Here is an 18,116-nt window from a genome sequence, read left to right on the forward strand (position 1 = left end):
ACACAAACTGGGGGCGGGGGCAGATATTAATGACTGCAATTGTAGAGCAATAAGGTTGTCTTCAATTCTTGGTCAAATTTTAGAATTGATCATTAAAGAGATGGTTTAACAAACCTTTAGAAAGAGAAGTGATGATTACTATGAATCAGCATGTCATTATTAGAACTAATCATGCTAGCCTAATCTTACTTCTTTTTTTGATAGGATTACAAACCAATAAATGAGGGAAATGCTTTGAACATAGCTTACCTATATCTGAGCTCATTTTGTTTTCTGCAATAGTATTGTTTTCCCAAATATATATAAAAATAGCTTTCAATATTTATTTTTGTAAGACTTTGTGTTCCAAATTTTTCTTCCTCTTTTGCTCACCTCCTCCTTCTCTGAGGACAGCAAGCAATTTAATATAGGTTAAACATGTATAGTCCTTTTATATTTGTCATGTTTTGCAAGAAAAATCATACCAAAAGAGAAAAAAACATGAGAAAGAAAAAGCAAATAAACAAAGGTCTTGTTTTGATCCACATTCAGTCTATATTTCTCTCTCTGGACTTAGATGGCATTTTCTATCCCCAAACTATTGGCATTGTCTTTAATCACCATATCTTTGAGAAAGCCAGGTCCATCACAGTTAATCTTACTGTTACTGTGTTCAATGTTCTTCTGGTTCTGTTGAGCAAAATTTTTGATAAATAATTTCATATTTTCTTGTGGTGAAGATTGAAAGATATGGATTAGATAATAATACAATAAGATGAATTCAGAGCTTGTTTTACGGCCAGTCTCAGAGAATAGCTCTTAGTGATTCAATGTCAACCTTCCAGGAGGTCTCTAATGGAGTATCCCAACAATCTGTTATGCCCGGTGCTACTTCACGATTTAATCTATGACTTGAATGAGGGTGTAAATGGTATTCTCATCAAATGTTCAGATCACACAAAACTGGGACTGATGATTAATAAAATGGACGATGAAGTCAAGATCTAAAAAGATATTAACAGACTTTTTTGGCTGAATCTACTAAGATGAAATTCAATGATAAATGTAAAGTCTTGGACTTGAGTACAAAAAAAAACCAATTTAATTAAAATAAGATAGAGAAAGGATGTTTAGAAAACAATTGTTCTGGAAAAGATCTAGGGATTTAGTGAAAAAGACACTCAAGTGTGATATGGTTCCCAAAAGTTATTGTGACCTTAAGCAGCATTAAGAAATGGTTAGCTTCCAAAATAGCAGGTGATAGTCTCACTATATTGTTCCCTCATCAGACCTTATCTAGAATGCTGTGTTCAGTTTGGGGTATCATGTTTTAAGATGTACATTGATTAGATTGAGAGAAGAACAACCAAGATGGTGAAGGATCCTTAGTTCAGGTCATGACAATATAAGTTAAAGGAACTAGGAATATTTTGTCTGGAAAAGAGAAGACTCGAGCTATCTTCAAGTATTGGAAGGTTATCATATAGAAGGAAATTAAAATTGTTCTCTCTGGCTCCAGAGGACAGAACCAGGAGGGATGAGGATAAATAGAAATTCCAAAGAGGACAAGTTGGGATTGACCTCCAGAAAAACTAAGTTTTCCAGGAGTGGAATGGTCTGCATCAAGAGCCCTCTCCTTGAAGGTCTTTAGGCAGAGGCTGAATAACTACTTGGCAGATTATTTCTTTTGTGTATCATTTGGACTAGACAGCCTTGTGGGGTCCCTTCCAACTCTTTGATCCTATAATTTTATGATTTGGAGTTACTTGTCTAGTACTGCTACTACAAGCTCTGTCACTGCTATAAAATTCTGCATCATAAAGTCAAGATGATAGCTGACTCAGCTTTAACTCTAGATCAGAACCAAGACAATGATTACTGAGTAATTTACAGCTGTGCGGGGGTAGATTGCTACTGGGGACCATTTTTACTCCTCTCCCCTTTTCCCTTCCATTTCAATCAGCAATTATTTGTGGTGCTGACATTCTGCAGTACTCCCTTAAGGAAAATGTTTCATGTTAGAGAAAAACTGATGGGTTGACCAAGCTTCTTATTTAAGGAAAAATGTTCTTAAATGCCACAAACTTGTGACATTAAATTGAAGAGACTTGGAAGGAAAGGGGATGGAGAAGATAGGGAGAAAATCAATAAGTAGTGACTATTCTTGCTTTAAGGGAAGCTAGATGGCACAGTGGATGTCAGACCTGAAGTCGGGAAGACTCATCTGCTGAGTTCAAATCTGGCCTCAGTCACTTCCTAAGTGTGTGATTCTGAAGGTTTACTTTAGTTCCCTATTTCTACAATGAGCTGGAGAAGGAAATGGCAAGTCATTCTAATATCTCTGCCAAGAAAACCCAAGTCATGTAGAGTGGGACACAACTATAACAACTCCACAACAACAAAATTCTTGCTTCAAAACCTTCAAGAGATGCCAGAGAGATATACCCAAGCTAATAACCCTGTGATATGAATTGCTATACCATCATTCCAAAGCATTTGAAAATGTTTAGTTTATTTAATTTATCTCATCCAATATGAACTGTCCTGAGAGCTCACTGGGTGAGAAAGTGTTATTTAGAAATCTAAGGGAGAGTGGGCATATAGTATAGGTTCTGTGCTCTGGGAAAGTTCTCTGATATTATAAGTTGCAGAGAAGTTGCCAGTCTACACTGGAAGAGATTTTTCTCATCCAGGAGTTCCATATATCAATGAAATCACAAGTCCCTTCTTTATCTCTTATCCCTGTTATTAACAACAGAAGGCAGGAAGAAGAGCAAGGGTTGCTGACAAAGGATAATATATTCCATGCCTGAAATCCTCTTCCTCCTCACCTCCACCCCTTAGCTTCCCTGTTCTTTCTGTGTTTTGTCCTTCACGCTGATTATTTCCAATCAAAACAAGCTTTTCTCATAACAGCAAAATATATATTGAGAGGCAACAAAACAAAATGGGAAAAACATTAGTCTAAGATATAAGTTTCAATTTTGCCAACTTTTATTGAACATTTCAATATGCCAGACTATGCTAGACCTCGGGAATCTAGAAAGTCAAAAAAAGAAGCAGCATCTATCCATAAGGAGTTTATATCTACTGGGAAAATATAATGTGTACACAGATAAGTAAATATAAAGTCCAAAGTAAGACAAAATCAATTCAGAAGGAAGAAAGAGCTAACAGAGTCAGGAAAGAATCCATGCTGATGGTGGTAGCAGTTGAGATACTTTTTGATGCAGATCAAGAGTTTGGAGGGGCAGAGAAGAGCAGGAAGTATATTTGAAACATGAAACACCATTTGTGCAAAAACAGGGAGGAGGGAGATGAAATGTTATGTCCTAGGAACAGCTTGCAAGTAATTTGTCTTGAATTGTGAGTGTGTAAAGGAGAGTAACATGCAATTATATTGGAAAGATAAGTAGTAGCAGTATTTGAGAGAGCCTTAATTGCCAGACTAAGGAGATATATTTTATCCTAGTGACAATAGAGAAGCATTGGCGAGTTCTGAGTAAGGGAAACTTAGAAATATGTTTTAGCAAAATTAATTTGGCAGATTTGCCAAAGGATTGCAGAGGGATTGCAGAGGGAGAGGCTGAAAACAGCAAGATAATTAGGCTTTGCAATAATTCAAGAAATAATTGATGAAGGCTAGAATTGTCATGGTGGCTCAGGGAGTTAAGAGAAAGGCACAAATCTAGAGATTTTTTTCATGGAGAAAGAATTGACAAAATTTAGCAAGTGCTTTAATATTCAGGGGTGACAGTGGGAAGTAGTCATGGTTGACTTCAAGGCTGCAAATACTCATGGCTTAGACGTTTTGGGGGACATCAACAAAAATAGGAAAGTTTGGAGAAGGAATGGATTTGGGGGAACATGTAATAAATTACATTTTGATCATTTTGAGGTTGAGATGCCTATGGGACATCCTGGAGTAGATGTCTAGCAGCTGATGTAGGACTTGATTTCCAGAGAGATTTTAGAGTCATCTGTGTTGAGATGATAATTAAACTCATGGAAGTTTTTGGGATTGTCACTGAAAACAGCTTAAGTTGTAGCTCAGCTATTTTACAACCTTATGGTCTTTGGCCAGTCATTTATTTTTCTCTAAACATCTGTAAAACCAGGGTAATAATTGATGGGAGGCTCAAATGAAATAATATGTAACCTATGAAGCACTATACAAGGGTAAGGAGGGATTTATTGTTATTTTCATATTTTTCTATCACAGCTTTCTGGGTTCTGAATGTGCTAAAATTCAGAAGACCCAGATTATCTCATAGGGCAATTCTGGGGAGGGAACAAGTTTATAGTTACAATCCAGCTGAAAATTCCCTGTGGTCTCAGAAACATAGGACTTCATATCATTTCTTCTTCTTTTATCCATGATATCTTCTGCCATTTACAAATTGCTTTAGTCCCTTGGTTCTCATAACATTTATAATCTCACTCTGACACATTAAATATATTCAGGATTGATTGAAGCATCCACTAAAATTGCTTCTGAAAAAATTAGCCTCTTGAGACTACCACCTTGATGATTTATAGTAAGAAAGGCACCTTGTATATGGTTAATTAAAATTTGCTCATTTATTCTGCTTTGCTTGAATAGGCAACTGATTTGTTGTTTTGAATTAAAGTTATTGTATCAGAAGAACTCAAGCCCAATCCTTTTATTCCCCCACCCTCAGGGTGATGTATGCTGCTGCTAGCCTTAGAGGCTTTTTCTTTGAGTCAGCAAAGAAACTCTATTTCACTTTCCTAAAGGAAAAAGACTGAAGGAAGGAAGGGCAAAGATTGCTGATAAAGGATGATAGTCACCACACCTGGAATCTGCTCTCTCTTCTCCTTTTCCATTCAAAACTCAACTCAATTTACTTCTACAGAAGACTTTTCCTGGTACTCCCAGAATCTAGTGTCTTTCCTCTGAGACTACCTACCATGTAGTCTTGTACCTAGATATTCTCATGTCTGTCCCATTAAAATGTGAATTCCTTGATGGCAAAGATGAACTTACTGGTTATAGATACCATGATTAATCTTGGCTTAAAATTCAATCTCTCACCTGAAATCAGTTGGTTGAGAGCCCTTGTTCTGAACTTTTTGTCCTAATATATAAGAAATACAGACAGAAACAATGGCAAAACTGGGGAATAGGAGATGGGATCCCCAGGTTCTTGTAGAAAATGCAGCCCCACTTGTTCAAGATTTGTTAGTTTGCTTTTCTCAGGCTGTCTGCTCATGTAAAGTGTGTGAGAAATCCAGGTTTTAAAATAGTATTCTGTTCTCTCTTCTATTTGAGGATAATCAAGGATCTGTGATTTTCTCAATATAGGAACTCCCTGAATCATGTATAACATGTATTATGAAGTTACCTGCAATTCAGAGAAATTAAGTGACAGTCACAGAGACTGGCTTTTAATTTTGATCTTCCGGCTTCAAGTTAAACACTCTGTTTACTACGTCTTTCCGATTCTCATGGGGATTATTAGAAGTCTTTGAAGTAGATTGCAAAAAATCCAGGCAGCTCCTTTGTTATCTTTGAAATTTAATACTGTTATATCTTGAGGAGAGGATAAAATTAGATTTAATGTAATTTCTTCATCACCATTCAAGTCATCCCACAATGTATTGCTCCTTTTGTCACCGTCACTTAAGTTCATACAAATTAAAAGTGGAACGTTTGAGCAAGTCAATTAGTCTGTGGTGCCTTTAGAGTTGTTTTCCAACCACAAATGATTTCATAGACTGCCATCTGATAGTAATTGTGCTGTTAATAGCTTTTAATAAATTACAATTAGAAATTGCAATTAGAAAAAACTGTGGTAAAGTCAATAACTCAAATGTGTATGTTGTTAAATATAATAGCATCACATACATTTGAAAAATAGTAATGTATGTGCAAGATATCATTCGATTATTACACTGAGTCACTGATGCAATTTGGATAGTGTTAAATAGTGAGGAAAATGACAATGCTGTATACACATATAAATTTGAGGATACCACAGCCTGAGAACCACTGAAATGGAATGAAAAGCCACAAATGATTCCTAATAATATTGCCTAACTGTAGCACCAGCTAACAGCTGTCAAGTCACACAACTTTTATTTATAATTCTCCATATTAATAATCGAGAAGGAACATCTTTGTGTCAAAGCACACAAAAATTGAAATATGTTAACATGCTAAAGAGTTACTTTTTCTCTTCAGTGTTAAGGTTACAAAATGACAGATCCCAATCAACTTTAGATTGATTTATTCCAACTAGAGGGAACTTTTCTTTCTACCAAAAGTTAGTGATTCACAGAGAAGAGTCCCCATATAAATAAAATACACTTTTTCCTAAGTGAAATTAAACATATCCTATTTGTCTGCTTTTAAAATTAAGAACAGAAAACATAAAACTTTAATCTCTAAATGTAATAGTATAGTACAGTGGTTTTGATTCTATCCTGATTAGTCTGTGTAACTTTGAGCAAGTCGTAACTTCTCAGATCACCATTTCTGTATTGTAAAATGAGAGGTTTGGGCTAGATTTTCTAAGATCCCTTTCAACATAATACTGAAATAATCCTTCCCAAAAGTTAATTAACAAGCATTTCTTAAGTATTTATTGTTTCTAGGCTCTGCGCTTGGTGTTGAGATATAAATATAAAAGTGAAATATTGCCTGTCCTCAAGCAGCTTTCATTCTACAACAAAATTCCAATTCATTAGTATTCCACAAAGAAAGGGATGGAAAAAGAAGGTAGAGCAGAGAGGAATAAAGGAAATTGGGAAAAGGAAAAAAGGGCAAAGTAGGAGGAAGAGACAACAGTACTTAAATGAGATAAACTGTTATTTTGGCTTTTGTTGTAATTGTTGTTGTTTGTCACTACCTGCAGCTATAGATTTTAAGTTAATGTCATTTAACAGTGTTGGAAGAGCAGTTATGCTACTAGAACCCCTGCTGGAAGCAAAATAACTCTAGTTTCAGAAATTGGAGAAATCAGCCTGAAGGATTGTTTATTGGTCTGATGTTAATAACTAAGAGGCAAGCAGTAATAATATAAAATTGTGGTTTTGAATGCAAAATAGTTGTCATTTCTTCTTCTGAACAATGAATCTCTTCTATTGATGAACTTGACAACGATGAATTACTTCTGTCTTTAGCAAGCAGACATGCAAAGCAAAAACAGTCCTCTAAAGTCTTTCATTTGGGGGTTTCTGTATTTCTTCCACAGAGATTGAGACAGTGAAATTGGCACGTTCTGTCTTCAGCAAACTACATGAGATTTGCTGCAGTTGGGTGAAGGACTTCCCTCTCCGCAGGAAACCCCAATTGTATTATGAGACATCAATCCATGCCATCAAAAACATGCGCAGGAAAATGGAGGACAAACACGTCTGCATTCCTGATTTTAATATGCTCTTCAATCTAGAGGTAAAAAGGGCACATCCCAAGGGCCAGTGGGATAAAGAGAAGAGGATTTGCCTTGCTCTCTTAAGTTCCTTTATTTGAAAATGAGAGTTACTAGTAGATTCTTAATGATGGACCATAAGTCAAGTGGCAGGAGTTTGCTTTCATTAAATAGGGAGAATTATTTCTTTATAATATTATTATCTGGAGGCAGCTATATGAGTTCAGTGGATAGAACACCAGTCCTGAAGTCAGGAGGATCTATAATATGATTATCATATGATATTTTAGGATTGTTATAATTTGCCATTATATATATATGAGATATGATATTAATATTATCAAATCATTTTGTTATGGACAAATTCACATGTGTGTTATAAAATCCATTTGATAATATTATCAAAAGGGAAGAATAAGTTTTATCTGAGGAGCAAGCCAAAGGACTTATTTCTAAATGTTTCATTGACTTGCTCTTTAATGTTGGTGTAATTTCTCAGTCCTGTGCTTCAGTTAGCTAAAAATGCCCTTGGAATTATTTTTTTATTGATCATGCAAAACATGGTGGGAATGGATGTAAAGAAGCCTATTGATGAATGATTTTGATTTGCTTAGAGGAAACCCTTTGGGTAGATCCTAATAGTAGCCTCTCCTCTTTGATCTAGATGGATTTCTAGGTTAAACAGTAACAAATATAGCTAATAGATGCTATGCAGTTAAAGTTCACAGAGAAATTTCTTTTAATCAGGTGATAGGGACTACTCAGGATTAAAAAAACCTGTGAGCAGCAGCTAACACTGGGAAGGCATTCAATAAGTGACGGGCTTGAATTTTAGCACCAAATGATGCAATTTAGGAGAGCAAGTGGCACCAAATTTTGGGGTTTGGCAGCAAATGTTGGAGTTTAGTTATGTGTAGAATTCACAATGGCCATTCTCTTTGGCAAAAGGTAGGCTTATTTAGGAAAAGGGGTTACAGACAAAAGGCAAGATAGATACTAGGAGAGGTAAATATGAAATAGATTTGGGAGAGTATATAGCTGAACACCATGAAGCATTGGGGAGGAGGTAGGAAAAGGGAATGAAAGGAAAGATATCATGAGGCATGGGGGAGGTGAAGGAGAAAGACACTGGGAGGCACATTGGTCACCATGGCAGCTAACCTAAAAAATGTCATGAGCCATGGACTGATTTATAGAGGGAATTTAACCACAACTTGGATTTCTGACTGGACACAGCAAGGGCTCAACAGAGCATAGGACTATACGGTTGCCTCAGGGAGTAATTTTATCAGAATTTCAGGTTTTCTCCCCAAACCCCCACCTAGTGATCCAGGATCTCATCAATAAGTATTTATGTACCTACTTAATAAGTATTTATGTGCCTCCTTAAATACACTTATATACAAAGACACTTAGGGATAAACAAAGGCACTGGGGATAAAAAAAGACAGAATGAAAAATAGTTCTTTCCCCTCCTTCAAAGAAATTACATTCTACTAGAAAGATGCAACATGTCAATAGAATATATTTATATATTATATTATTATTATATATTATAAACATTGTATTTACTTACAAATACAATAAAATTTCAGGAAGAAGAGAATTCTAGCAACTAAGAGGAATCAGTTCTCATAGGAAATTGCTTTTAAATTGAGAAAGAAAGACAAAAAAGAAGGAAAGGAGGGAGATAGGGAGGGGTGGAAGAAGAGAGAAAAAGGAAGGAAGGAAAGAAAGAGGGACAGAAGAAAGGATGGAGGAAATGTGGAAGGGAGGGAAGGAAGAAAAAAGAAAAAAAGGAAGAAATAATAAAGTGCCTACTATATGCTAGGCTTATGTGTTAAATGCTTTATAAATATTATCATATTTGAACATTTGATTTGAAGGAAGCTAAGAATTTTAAATGATGAGTAGGTGGATGCATTCTAAGTGCATAGAACAGCCAAATGGTGGTTATAAGCTTTATCTTTCTTTTTTATAAATTGTGAACTTAACAGATATGAACATTTCTTTTTTAAAATGCCTTTTATTGATGTCTTGTTTTTATATTACCCCAATTTTTTAATGTAATCCACTATTCTCCCTCTTGGTCTCCCTTTCCCAGATAACAACCCTTATCACAAAGAATAAAAGGTGGAGGAGGAAACAGTTAAACAAAATTAATCAACATATCAGAAAAATTTGACATATATACTGTATTTCACACTCACAGTCCCCTATTTCTGCAAAGATGTGGAGGGAGGGGAAGAGTCTTCTCATCTATCTTACTTGCAGCCAAACTTGGTCATTATGTTGTTTAATATTCAGTTTTTATTGTCTTGTTTTTATTCTTTTCATTTATATTGCTGAGATAACCTAGTATATTGTTTTTCTGGGTTGTGTTTACTTGATTAAGTTCAATAAATTCAACCAATCAATAAGCATATTTTAAGCACCTAACATGTGTCAGATATTGTGTTAGACTCTGGAAACATAAATGCAAAGACAGACAAGATCCGTACTTGCAACAAGCTTACATTCTAATGGGAAAGACAAATACCCATAAAATATATGTACAACCTACATATATAGTTACTAAACTCACACAAAGAAGAGTTAAATGTAAGGCAGTTAGGAATGGAGAATACTTAATATTAATATTAATATTCACCATACTAATCATTATCTTTTTTCAAAAAACATACCTGTGACTTCATAGAGGTAAGGAGCTCTGGGGTTTTTTGACCACTTGGAGGCTGGGGAATGATTTTTAATCTCATATGCTAAATATGAATATTTCAGTAAACAAAAAACAACAGACTAGGATTGAATATTGAAATTGTGGACTTCTTTAAATGTATATTAAATATAGGGGTGGAGCCAAGATGGCAGAGCAGAAGCAGGAAGTCACCTGAACTCTACCAAATTTTCTTCCAAACAACTTTTTAACATCTCAAATTGAATTCTGGAGTGGCAGAGCCAACAAAATATAGGGACGAAACAATTTTTCAGCCCAAAACAACTGAAGAAGTCAGCAGGAAAGTCTATCACACTGGGGTTATGGGGAAGTCTGGAGCATACAGCATGGCTTGAAGGCAACTCCGTCACTGGTAGCATCAGCTTTGGGAACACTTAGCCCACATACAATAAGGAAGTAAAATAACCCATCATAAAAAGATACAGGAGACCTTTTGGTGGTGTTGGGTGGGACCTTGTTGCATTGTCTGTCATGCAGTTCTGGATCACGATTTCAGGGCCAATAGGAGCACTGACACTTATAGTCTCAGAGTAACAAAGTCTCTTTTTGGATAAAGACCAAAGCACAGGCTGGAAAAGAATGACCACACTTCTCCTTAGATCATACCACTTTGGAAGCACTGCAAACTTGGTCTCCCAGAACTAGTTCTGAAAACAGCAACAAAAAAGGTCTGAAAGTTAGGATACCTTGGGAGCAGGGACCAAGTATAATATAAAGTTATAAATCAAGAAATAGACTACTGGAATTAGACATGAATGTAGAAAGTTATTGTAGTGACAGGGGAAAGCAAAGCACAAACTTAGCAGAAGACAATATTGTCAGAACAGCTACATCCAAAGCTTCAAAGAAAAATACAAATTGATTTCAGGCCGAAAAAAGGAAATCCTGGAAGAGTTCAAAAAGGATCTGAAAATTCAAATAAGAGAAATAAAAGAAAAATTGGGGAAAGAATTAAGAATGGAGCAAGAAAATTGTGAAAAGAGAGTCAACAATTTGGTAAAAATGTATATTGAGAGGTAGCTAGATGGGCATAGTGGATAGAATACCAGCCTTGAAGTCAGGAGGACCTGAGTTCAGATCTAGCCTCAGACCTCATTCACTTAATACTTCCTAGCTGTGTGACCCTGGGGACGTCACTTAACCCCAATTGCCTCGGGGGAAATATGTTTATTGAGTTTAACAACAGTACTATAATTATCCTTCTTGTCTTCTAAACTTCCTTTCTTTTCTCTTCTATGTATTTTTGAAATTTCATTGATATTATTTTTCTTTCCTTTTTTGCATCATTATTACTAACCACCACTGGTTACTAATTATCCTCCTGCAAATAAAATTACTCCCTTATAATACATTATAGTTAAGCACAACAAATAGATATGTTGGCTGTGTCTGAAAATATATGGCATCCCAAAAAATCTAAGAATTGTTTTAAGCTTAAAATGGACCCCTCTGTATATCTCTTTCTACACTCCCATCTCTCTGCCAAAAAAAGTAAGAAGCATGATTTCTCATTAGTCTTCTGGAGTCAAGATTGGTCCTTGAATTATTCAAAATTCCTGTGCCTTTCAACATTATTTTCCTTTGCAAAATTGTCATCATTATATAAATTGTTGTAGTTCTGCTTACTTTATTCTGGATCAGTTCATAGAATGTCTCAGATTTTTCTGAATCTCTCTCTCATGATTCCTCACCACAACATTTCATGATATTCTCATAGTGTAATTTGCTTAATCATTCCCCACTTAATCGATACCCACTATGTTTCCAGTTTTTTCTTCAATAAAAAGTGCTGCTATAAATATTTTTTATACGTGAGCCCTTTCCCCTTTCCTGGTATCTCTGAGTCAAAGGGTATGCACAATTTAGTAACTTTTGGATATAATTCCAAATTGCTTTCCAGAATAGTTGAAGCAATTTATATTTACACCAATAATTGTCATGTTTCTGTCCTCCCACAGTCTCTCCAACAATTATCATTTTCCTTTTTGTCAGAAATTATCATTTCCCTTTTTGCTCAATCCAGGATTTTGCTGATTACAGGTTCTATCTTTCTTCTGTAGATATACTTCCTTACAGCTTTCTGTTAATACCAGCTTTGGTTCAAAGAGCCATATAAATTATCAACATGACACATTCTACATATCAATTTTAAACCCTATGGAAACCTGACAATTTTTTCTTGGTTACCCTGCTAACTTTATATGAGATTGACTTTGAGAAAGCACCATGCTGCTCTCTTAGCTGAGTTATTTCTGATTCCACCGTATTTTTAAAAAATATCTTGGCAACAATTCCAAAGGATTCATGATGAAAAATGTTATCCACCTCCAGAGAAAAAACTGATGGAGCCTGAGTGCAGATCGAAGCATGCTATTTTTCACTTTTTTTTGCATGTATTTTTTTTCCTTTTGTGTCTTCTTTAACATAATTAATATGGAAATATATTTTACATGATTGCACATATCCAACCTATTTCAAATTGCTTGCTGTCTAAGAGAAAGAGGAGGAGAAGGGAAGGAGAAAATTTGGAACTCAGAATCTTGAACCCAGATCCTCATATTCCAAATCTTGTGTTCTTTCCATTTTTGTTTGATCCTTTCAGTCATGTCCAACTTTTCATGACCCTGCTGGGGATTTTCTTGGCAAAGATATTGAAGTGATTTGCCATTTCCTTCTTTTAGCTCATTTTGCAGAGGAGGAACTGAGGCAAAAAAAATAAATGTTAAAAATTGTCTTTACATGTAATTGGGGAAATGTGTGTGTGTGTGTGTGTGTACACACAGAGACATAAATATCTTGACTCCTAAGAAAGAAAACTTGCTGGGCTTATACTTTAAAGAAATGTAATTGATAAACTAGGTCTTTATAATCCATGTCAATTTACCAAACATTTTCTGTTTAATGAATCCTAGTTCTTACTATTGAGACATAATGAACTAATACAGAAGTAGGTTTTTTTCTTTTACTTGTTCCTTGTCCTTCTTCTCAAATTTGTGTTTGAGCATCAATTAAAAATTATAAATTATACTCTTCCATATAAAAGACTATCAAGGTTGACTATGTGTATGGGTGTTCAAAGGCTTATCAACAGATGTCTAAGCCATGTGTGTCTAAGATGTGACTATATTGCTTATTTTCTGAAGTGATTCAACTCCATGTATATGATTCAAAAGCCTCGTAATAATAGCTGCTAACAGAGGGTGGGGGGTGGGGGGAATAAGTACATTCATATTGAGATTGCACTTTGATTCAAAGCTCTTGGTACTGTTTGCTGAAGCAGTTGTTGCTTTTGATTTTACTTCTTGCTTCACCATCAGCCATGGGCCATTGCTTCAAATGATCACCCTGTTCCTATTTACTATATACCAGGTTGGTAAATCAGTACTAGGATGCTGGGATAAAAATTTCCTATCACATAGATCCCACTCTGAAGGAGTTTATAATGTAGAAAGGGAAAAGAAATGTTGCAAGATAACTTCCAATTCTAACTATACCTCTTTGAACTATAAGGGACAGTGTTACATTAAGTGTGTTCTAAATACAGAGCTGCTTCTCCCCTAAATATTCTAACAGACCACTTTGGGAGTGCCTTCCAGTTCATATTGGACTGATCAGCCACACACAAACACACCATACCCTGATTCCAACATTGGGATGTCTTTGGTCTTCAAGAATGAAGGACAAACAACAACAACAATTGGGCAGCCAGGTGGTTCAGTGGATTGCCTTCGCCAAGAAAAGCCCCAATAGGGTCATGAAGAGTTGAACACAATTGAAATGATTAAACAAAAATGGAAAGAATACGGGATTTGGAATCTGAGGACCTGAGTTCAAGATATTTCTTGCCTGTTGCCACATTGATCATGGATAGATCTATTCCCATGAGGCAGTATCCTCAACCTCAAGATGAATCTGTCTCTAAAAAAGCTGGTTAAATTCCACATTGCCATGGGTACCACCAGAATTGCTAGTTCTATCCCTAGGCTCCCAAGCTCCAAATTTGGTTTTCTTCGCATTGTATTAGGCTGCTTCCTCAAATCCTCTATTTCATTTCATTTTTCAGAATGCTTTGAGATCCTTGGTTTAAAAGACATATTATAGCTATAATAGCAGGGTCATCCTGTATATAAACCTCTTAAATGCAATTTAAGATATCAATTAAGAGCCAGAATTAGGTCCTAAATTATTTAGTCTATATTTTAGATGTGACCTGTGATCCAGGACTCTGCATTTGTAAGGACTGAGCTTAAACTTCAGGGACTTTGAACAGACTATGTTCTTTTTCATTCCTCTCCCACTCTCACCCCTCTTGGTAGACCTTAGGCAATAATAGGAAGTTACTGAGTAGGGGGAATGATGTGATACAAGCTGTTTTGGAAAGATCAGTCTGGCAGTGCTGTTCCCCTTCTTTTCAAGGATATCCACACTCTCTTGCTCTGGATTGTATGTTCCCACTTCCAAATCTTGCTTCTTTATGTATTATTTTTTCCCTAGCCCTTCTGGTATCTTAACAGATTCCCTCCTCCTTGCCATCAAGCATCTTAAAAAAAATATTTGCCTTTAAATTTTTTTTTTTTTTTTGCTTTGAGGCAATCAGGGTTAAATGACTTGCCCAGCATCACAGATACTAAATGTCTGAGGCCACATTTGAACTCAAATCCTCCTGACTTCGGGGTAATATTCAATCCACTATGCCACCTAGATACCCTTATCTGAAAAATCTTGAAAAAAATAATTTTAAAAAAATTCATCTTGATTTGATCCTGCTGACCTGTCTACAATCACACAAAACATAGGAATTCTTCTACTGTATTTAAATCATTCACAATCCATTCTGTCTAGTTTACTTTTACTAACAGAGGCCTCAAGGAATGTTCTCAAAGGGAAGGAGGTATTTAAGGTCTAAGTTCCTATTTATTAAATGAATCAATCATAAATTTATCGAGATTCCATTTTGGATCCCTTTTGAGAGAATAAAGTTACAAAAAGAGGTTGATCTGTTTTCATAAAAGATAAGGATAAAAAAAAATCCCATTTTCAGAACCCTTTTTGATCTATTATTTTATTAGATCCTCTCAACATCCTCTCAACCTCAGAGATGTTGAGAGGATCTAATAAAATAATAGATCAAAAAGGGTTAAGGGTTAAGTGTTAATCATCCATCTTTATTTAACCGATGGAAGAAATGGAGGCACAGAAAAAGTGAAGCAGTTTGGTTAAGTGACTGGCTGGAATGGCACTAAAATCCAGCTCTCCCCAAATGCCAGGAATAAAAAGGTCTGTAGCCAAAATCACAATGTCTCCCCAAGAAAGCCGGGGAACCGATAGTACAAAGAATTGTTCGTCTCTTTACCAGATAAGAATTGGTTTTTGGTCCAGACTGTCATGGAGACCTCCTAGTATGGCTACAGAGTAGTAATTCCTCTATAATTGATTATAGATTAGAACCCAGCTTTTCCAGATTAGCCTGATATGTGAGTATTAAAGAACAAACTTCTGGGATGGGCTGAGAACAGAATCTGGTGGTTGCACATTCTTCTCTTTTCTATATCATCAAAACAAAAAGACAGAGTGAATTACATTGGGAATGAATGTTTGCAGGTTGATTTGGGTCCCAGGGGCAGCTAGGTGGCCCAGTGGATAAAGCACCAGCCCCAAAGTCAGGAGGACCTGAGTTCAAATATGACCTGAGATACTCCCAGGGCAAGTCATTTAACCCCAATTGCCTCAGGGGAAAAAAATTTTTTTTGGTTCCCATATGGTGAGAATTCTGGAATCATGAAGTATATCTGTACCTATCCACATATATGTTATGCCAGTGGTTTACATTTTAAAAAGCTTATTTTAAATGTTATTTAATATCTTCATAAAGGCATTTAATTATTGTCTTTTTGTGCTTCTTATTTTTTTATTTTTATTTTTTGCTTTGGCTGCATGGGGAACGTTTGAAGCAAATGTGTGTGGGTGGTTTCCATGGTACAAAGTAGCAACTTCCACAGAAAGGGGCAGTTCTGCCCGAGTTAATTGGGCATGTGTCTTCCAGTGTGCTGGTATGGAAACATGAATGCCCGGAGACTGCAGGTACTTCAGCAGTGGCTGGAAAAGGGAATGTTTTGTCTTGTTATGGAGGCAACTCACTTTGGGGTGTAGGGCAAGGCAGAGGAAGATGGGGAATGGGGGTTTCAAGGACAGCAGTTTAATCTGATCACAGCCCATCACCCAATTGGCTGTGTGCTCTGCTTCCTTTGACAGGATCAAGAAGAACAAGCTTACTTTGCTGTGTTTGATGGGCACGGTGGAGTGGATGCTGCTATTTACGCTTCTGTCCACCTCCATGTGAACTTGGTGCGCCAGGAAATGTTCCCCCATGATCCTGCAGAGGCTCTGTGCCGGGCCTTCCGCGTGACCGACGAGCGTTTTGTGCAGAAAGCAGCCAGGGAGGTTTGTGACTTTGTCATATGAGCAGCTATGGGCCCAAAAGAGATTCATTTTTGTCTCAAAATGCTAAAGAATATTCGCCCAGTCCATTAATTTAGTCTGTGGCTAAAGGGTTACTTAGACTCAGATTTTGCTTTCTTTACATCACCTTCCCCTGGCCCTCAGTCTGGGCTTTACATCCCTTGGCATTCTCATCTGGACTCTACTCCTGAGGAAGACCTTGAATTCCATTTTAGTTCTCCCTCATTGTGTGGAGAATATGCTACGTGATGTAGTGTTCCATGAACACAGTCTTAGACATACTATATATATATATATATGTTTATATTTATATATATATATATATTATACAAACACACATATATGTAAACATAATATATATACAGACATATATAGGCGTACTATATAGGAGTTCTCAGGCTGCAGTTTTCTAGAAATTTCTCACTCTGGGTTAATAAATCTTTATTTTTTTAATCACCAAAGCTTATCAATCAGTCACACCATAATCATCTCTTTCCCTGTTTGTTGCTAACAAGTTTGGATATGGTCATTAAACCAGCAAACTATTTGAGTGAGAAAAACTACTTTAATTTCCTATCTTAAGAGCTTTAGAGAAGAACTGGGACTATACTCACGCTATTAATCTGTTCTTGATTATTATCAGTCTCAAATGATCTAGGCAGCAAATTTCCTCTTGCCAGAATAAAAGAAGTTTGAGCTTGTTCTCTGTATTGTAATGATTTTCACTATTTAAACATTTACTGACCTTAATATTTACAGAAATTAGATATTAGAATAAACAGTGGGAACTTCAACTTAATTAATCATGGATCAAAATCCATGGGTACATAATTAACTATAGCAGTGAATGCTGGAAGTCTTAACCAGAAAAAAAACTGAAAAAAAAAATATTTTTTCCTTAAAGAAGTTGATTGCACAGAGAGAAAATTATTTTCTCATAACTGAAATATTAACTCTTTCATGGAATGGGCAGAGTGTGGGTTGTGCATGACTATTTGATCTATTTCATTTAGGAAAACTCACATAGTAAACTAGAGGAAGAGGTCAGAATGTAGTCCAGAAATCTTAATGCTCCATGCCCTAGTGAACTTTAGGATCCCACAGAAAATAAGTATATATTTCCTTTTCTTCTAATGATCCTAAGGCCTGTCTAGGTTAAATGCAAATACACAAAAATAGTAGTCACCAGACTTATACAATTAAAATCAGTTCAATTCAGTTCAAGGATTTTGTTACCTACCATGTACTAGGAACTGTGTATATGGGAATGGGGAATAAAATTAAAAGATGAATTAAACAAGCCCTAAATTAAACATAAAAGGTTTTATTGATTGAATAGTATACTTTGTGCTGGATGCCAATCTCCTAAATTTCCCAGGGGTTATTCAAAAACCACAGCCTCCTGGCTTTTCATCTCATCATAATTCTTCCTCTGCTTTGAGGGTGGAACATGATACCCTGAGGAATGAACTAGAGATAATCCCATCCTTAAAATCTTTGCTTTTAGGTTTTCTCTCTTCCCCATATCCTGCTTCCATTTCTTCAAG

The 18,116-nt window shown here is 36.0% G+C and overlaps 1 protein-coding gene across 1 annotated transcript in view; it reads left to right on the plus strand.

Annotated features, from left to right (window-relative positions):
* Window positions 1-18,116, plus strand: part of PPM1E (protein phosphatase, Mg2+/Mn2+ dependent 1E) — a 205,436-nt gene that overhangs the window by 175,122 nt on the left and 12,198 nt on the right. The window contains exons 3-4 of the mRNA XM_031966498.1: window positions 7,197-7,396; window positions 16,363-16,551. Of these exons, the coding sequence (XP_031822358.1) occupies window positions 7,197-7,396; window positions 16,363-16,551 (389 nt within the window). The remainder of the gene's footprint in view (window positions 1-7,196; window positions 7,397-16,362; window positions 16,552-18,116) is intronic.

The sequence above is a fragment of the Sarcophilus harrisii genome, chromosome 4 (genome assembly GCF_902635505.1).
Source record: "Sarcophilus harrisii chromosome 4, mSarHar1.11, whole genome shotgun sequence".
In the NCBI taxonomy this organism is placed as follows: Eukaryota; Metazoa; Chordata; class Mammalia; order Dasyuromorphia; family Dasyuridae; genus Sarcophilus; species Sarcophilus harrisii.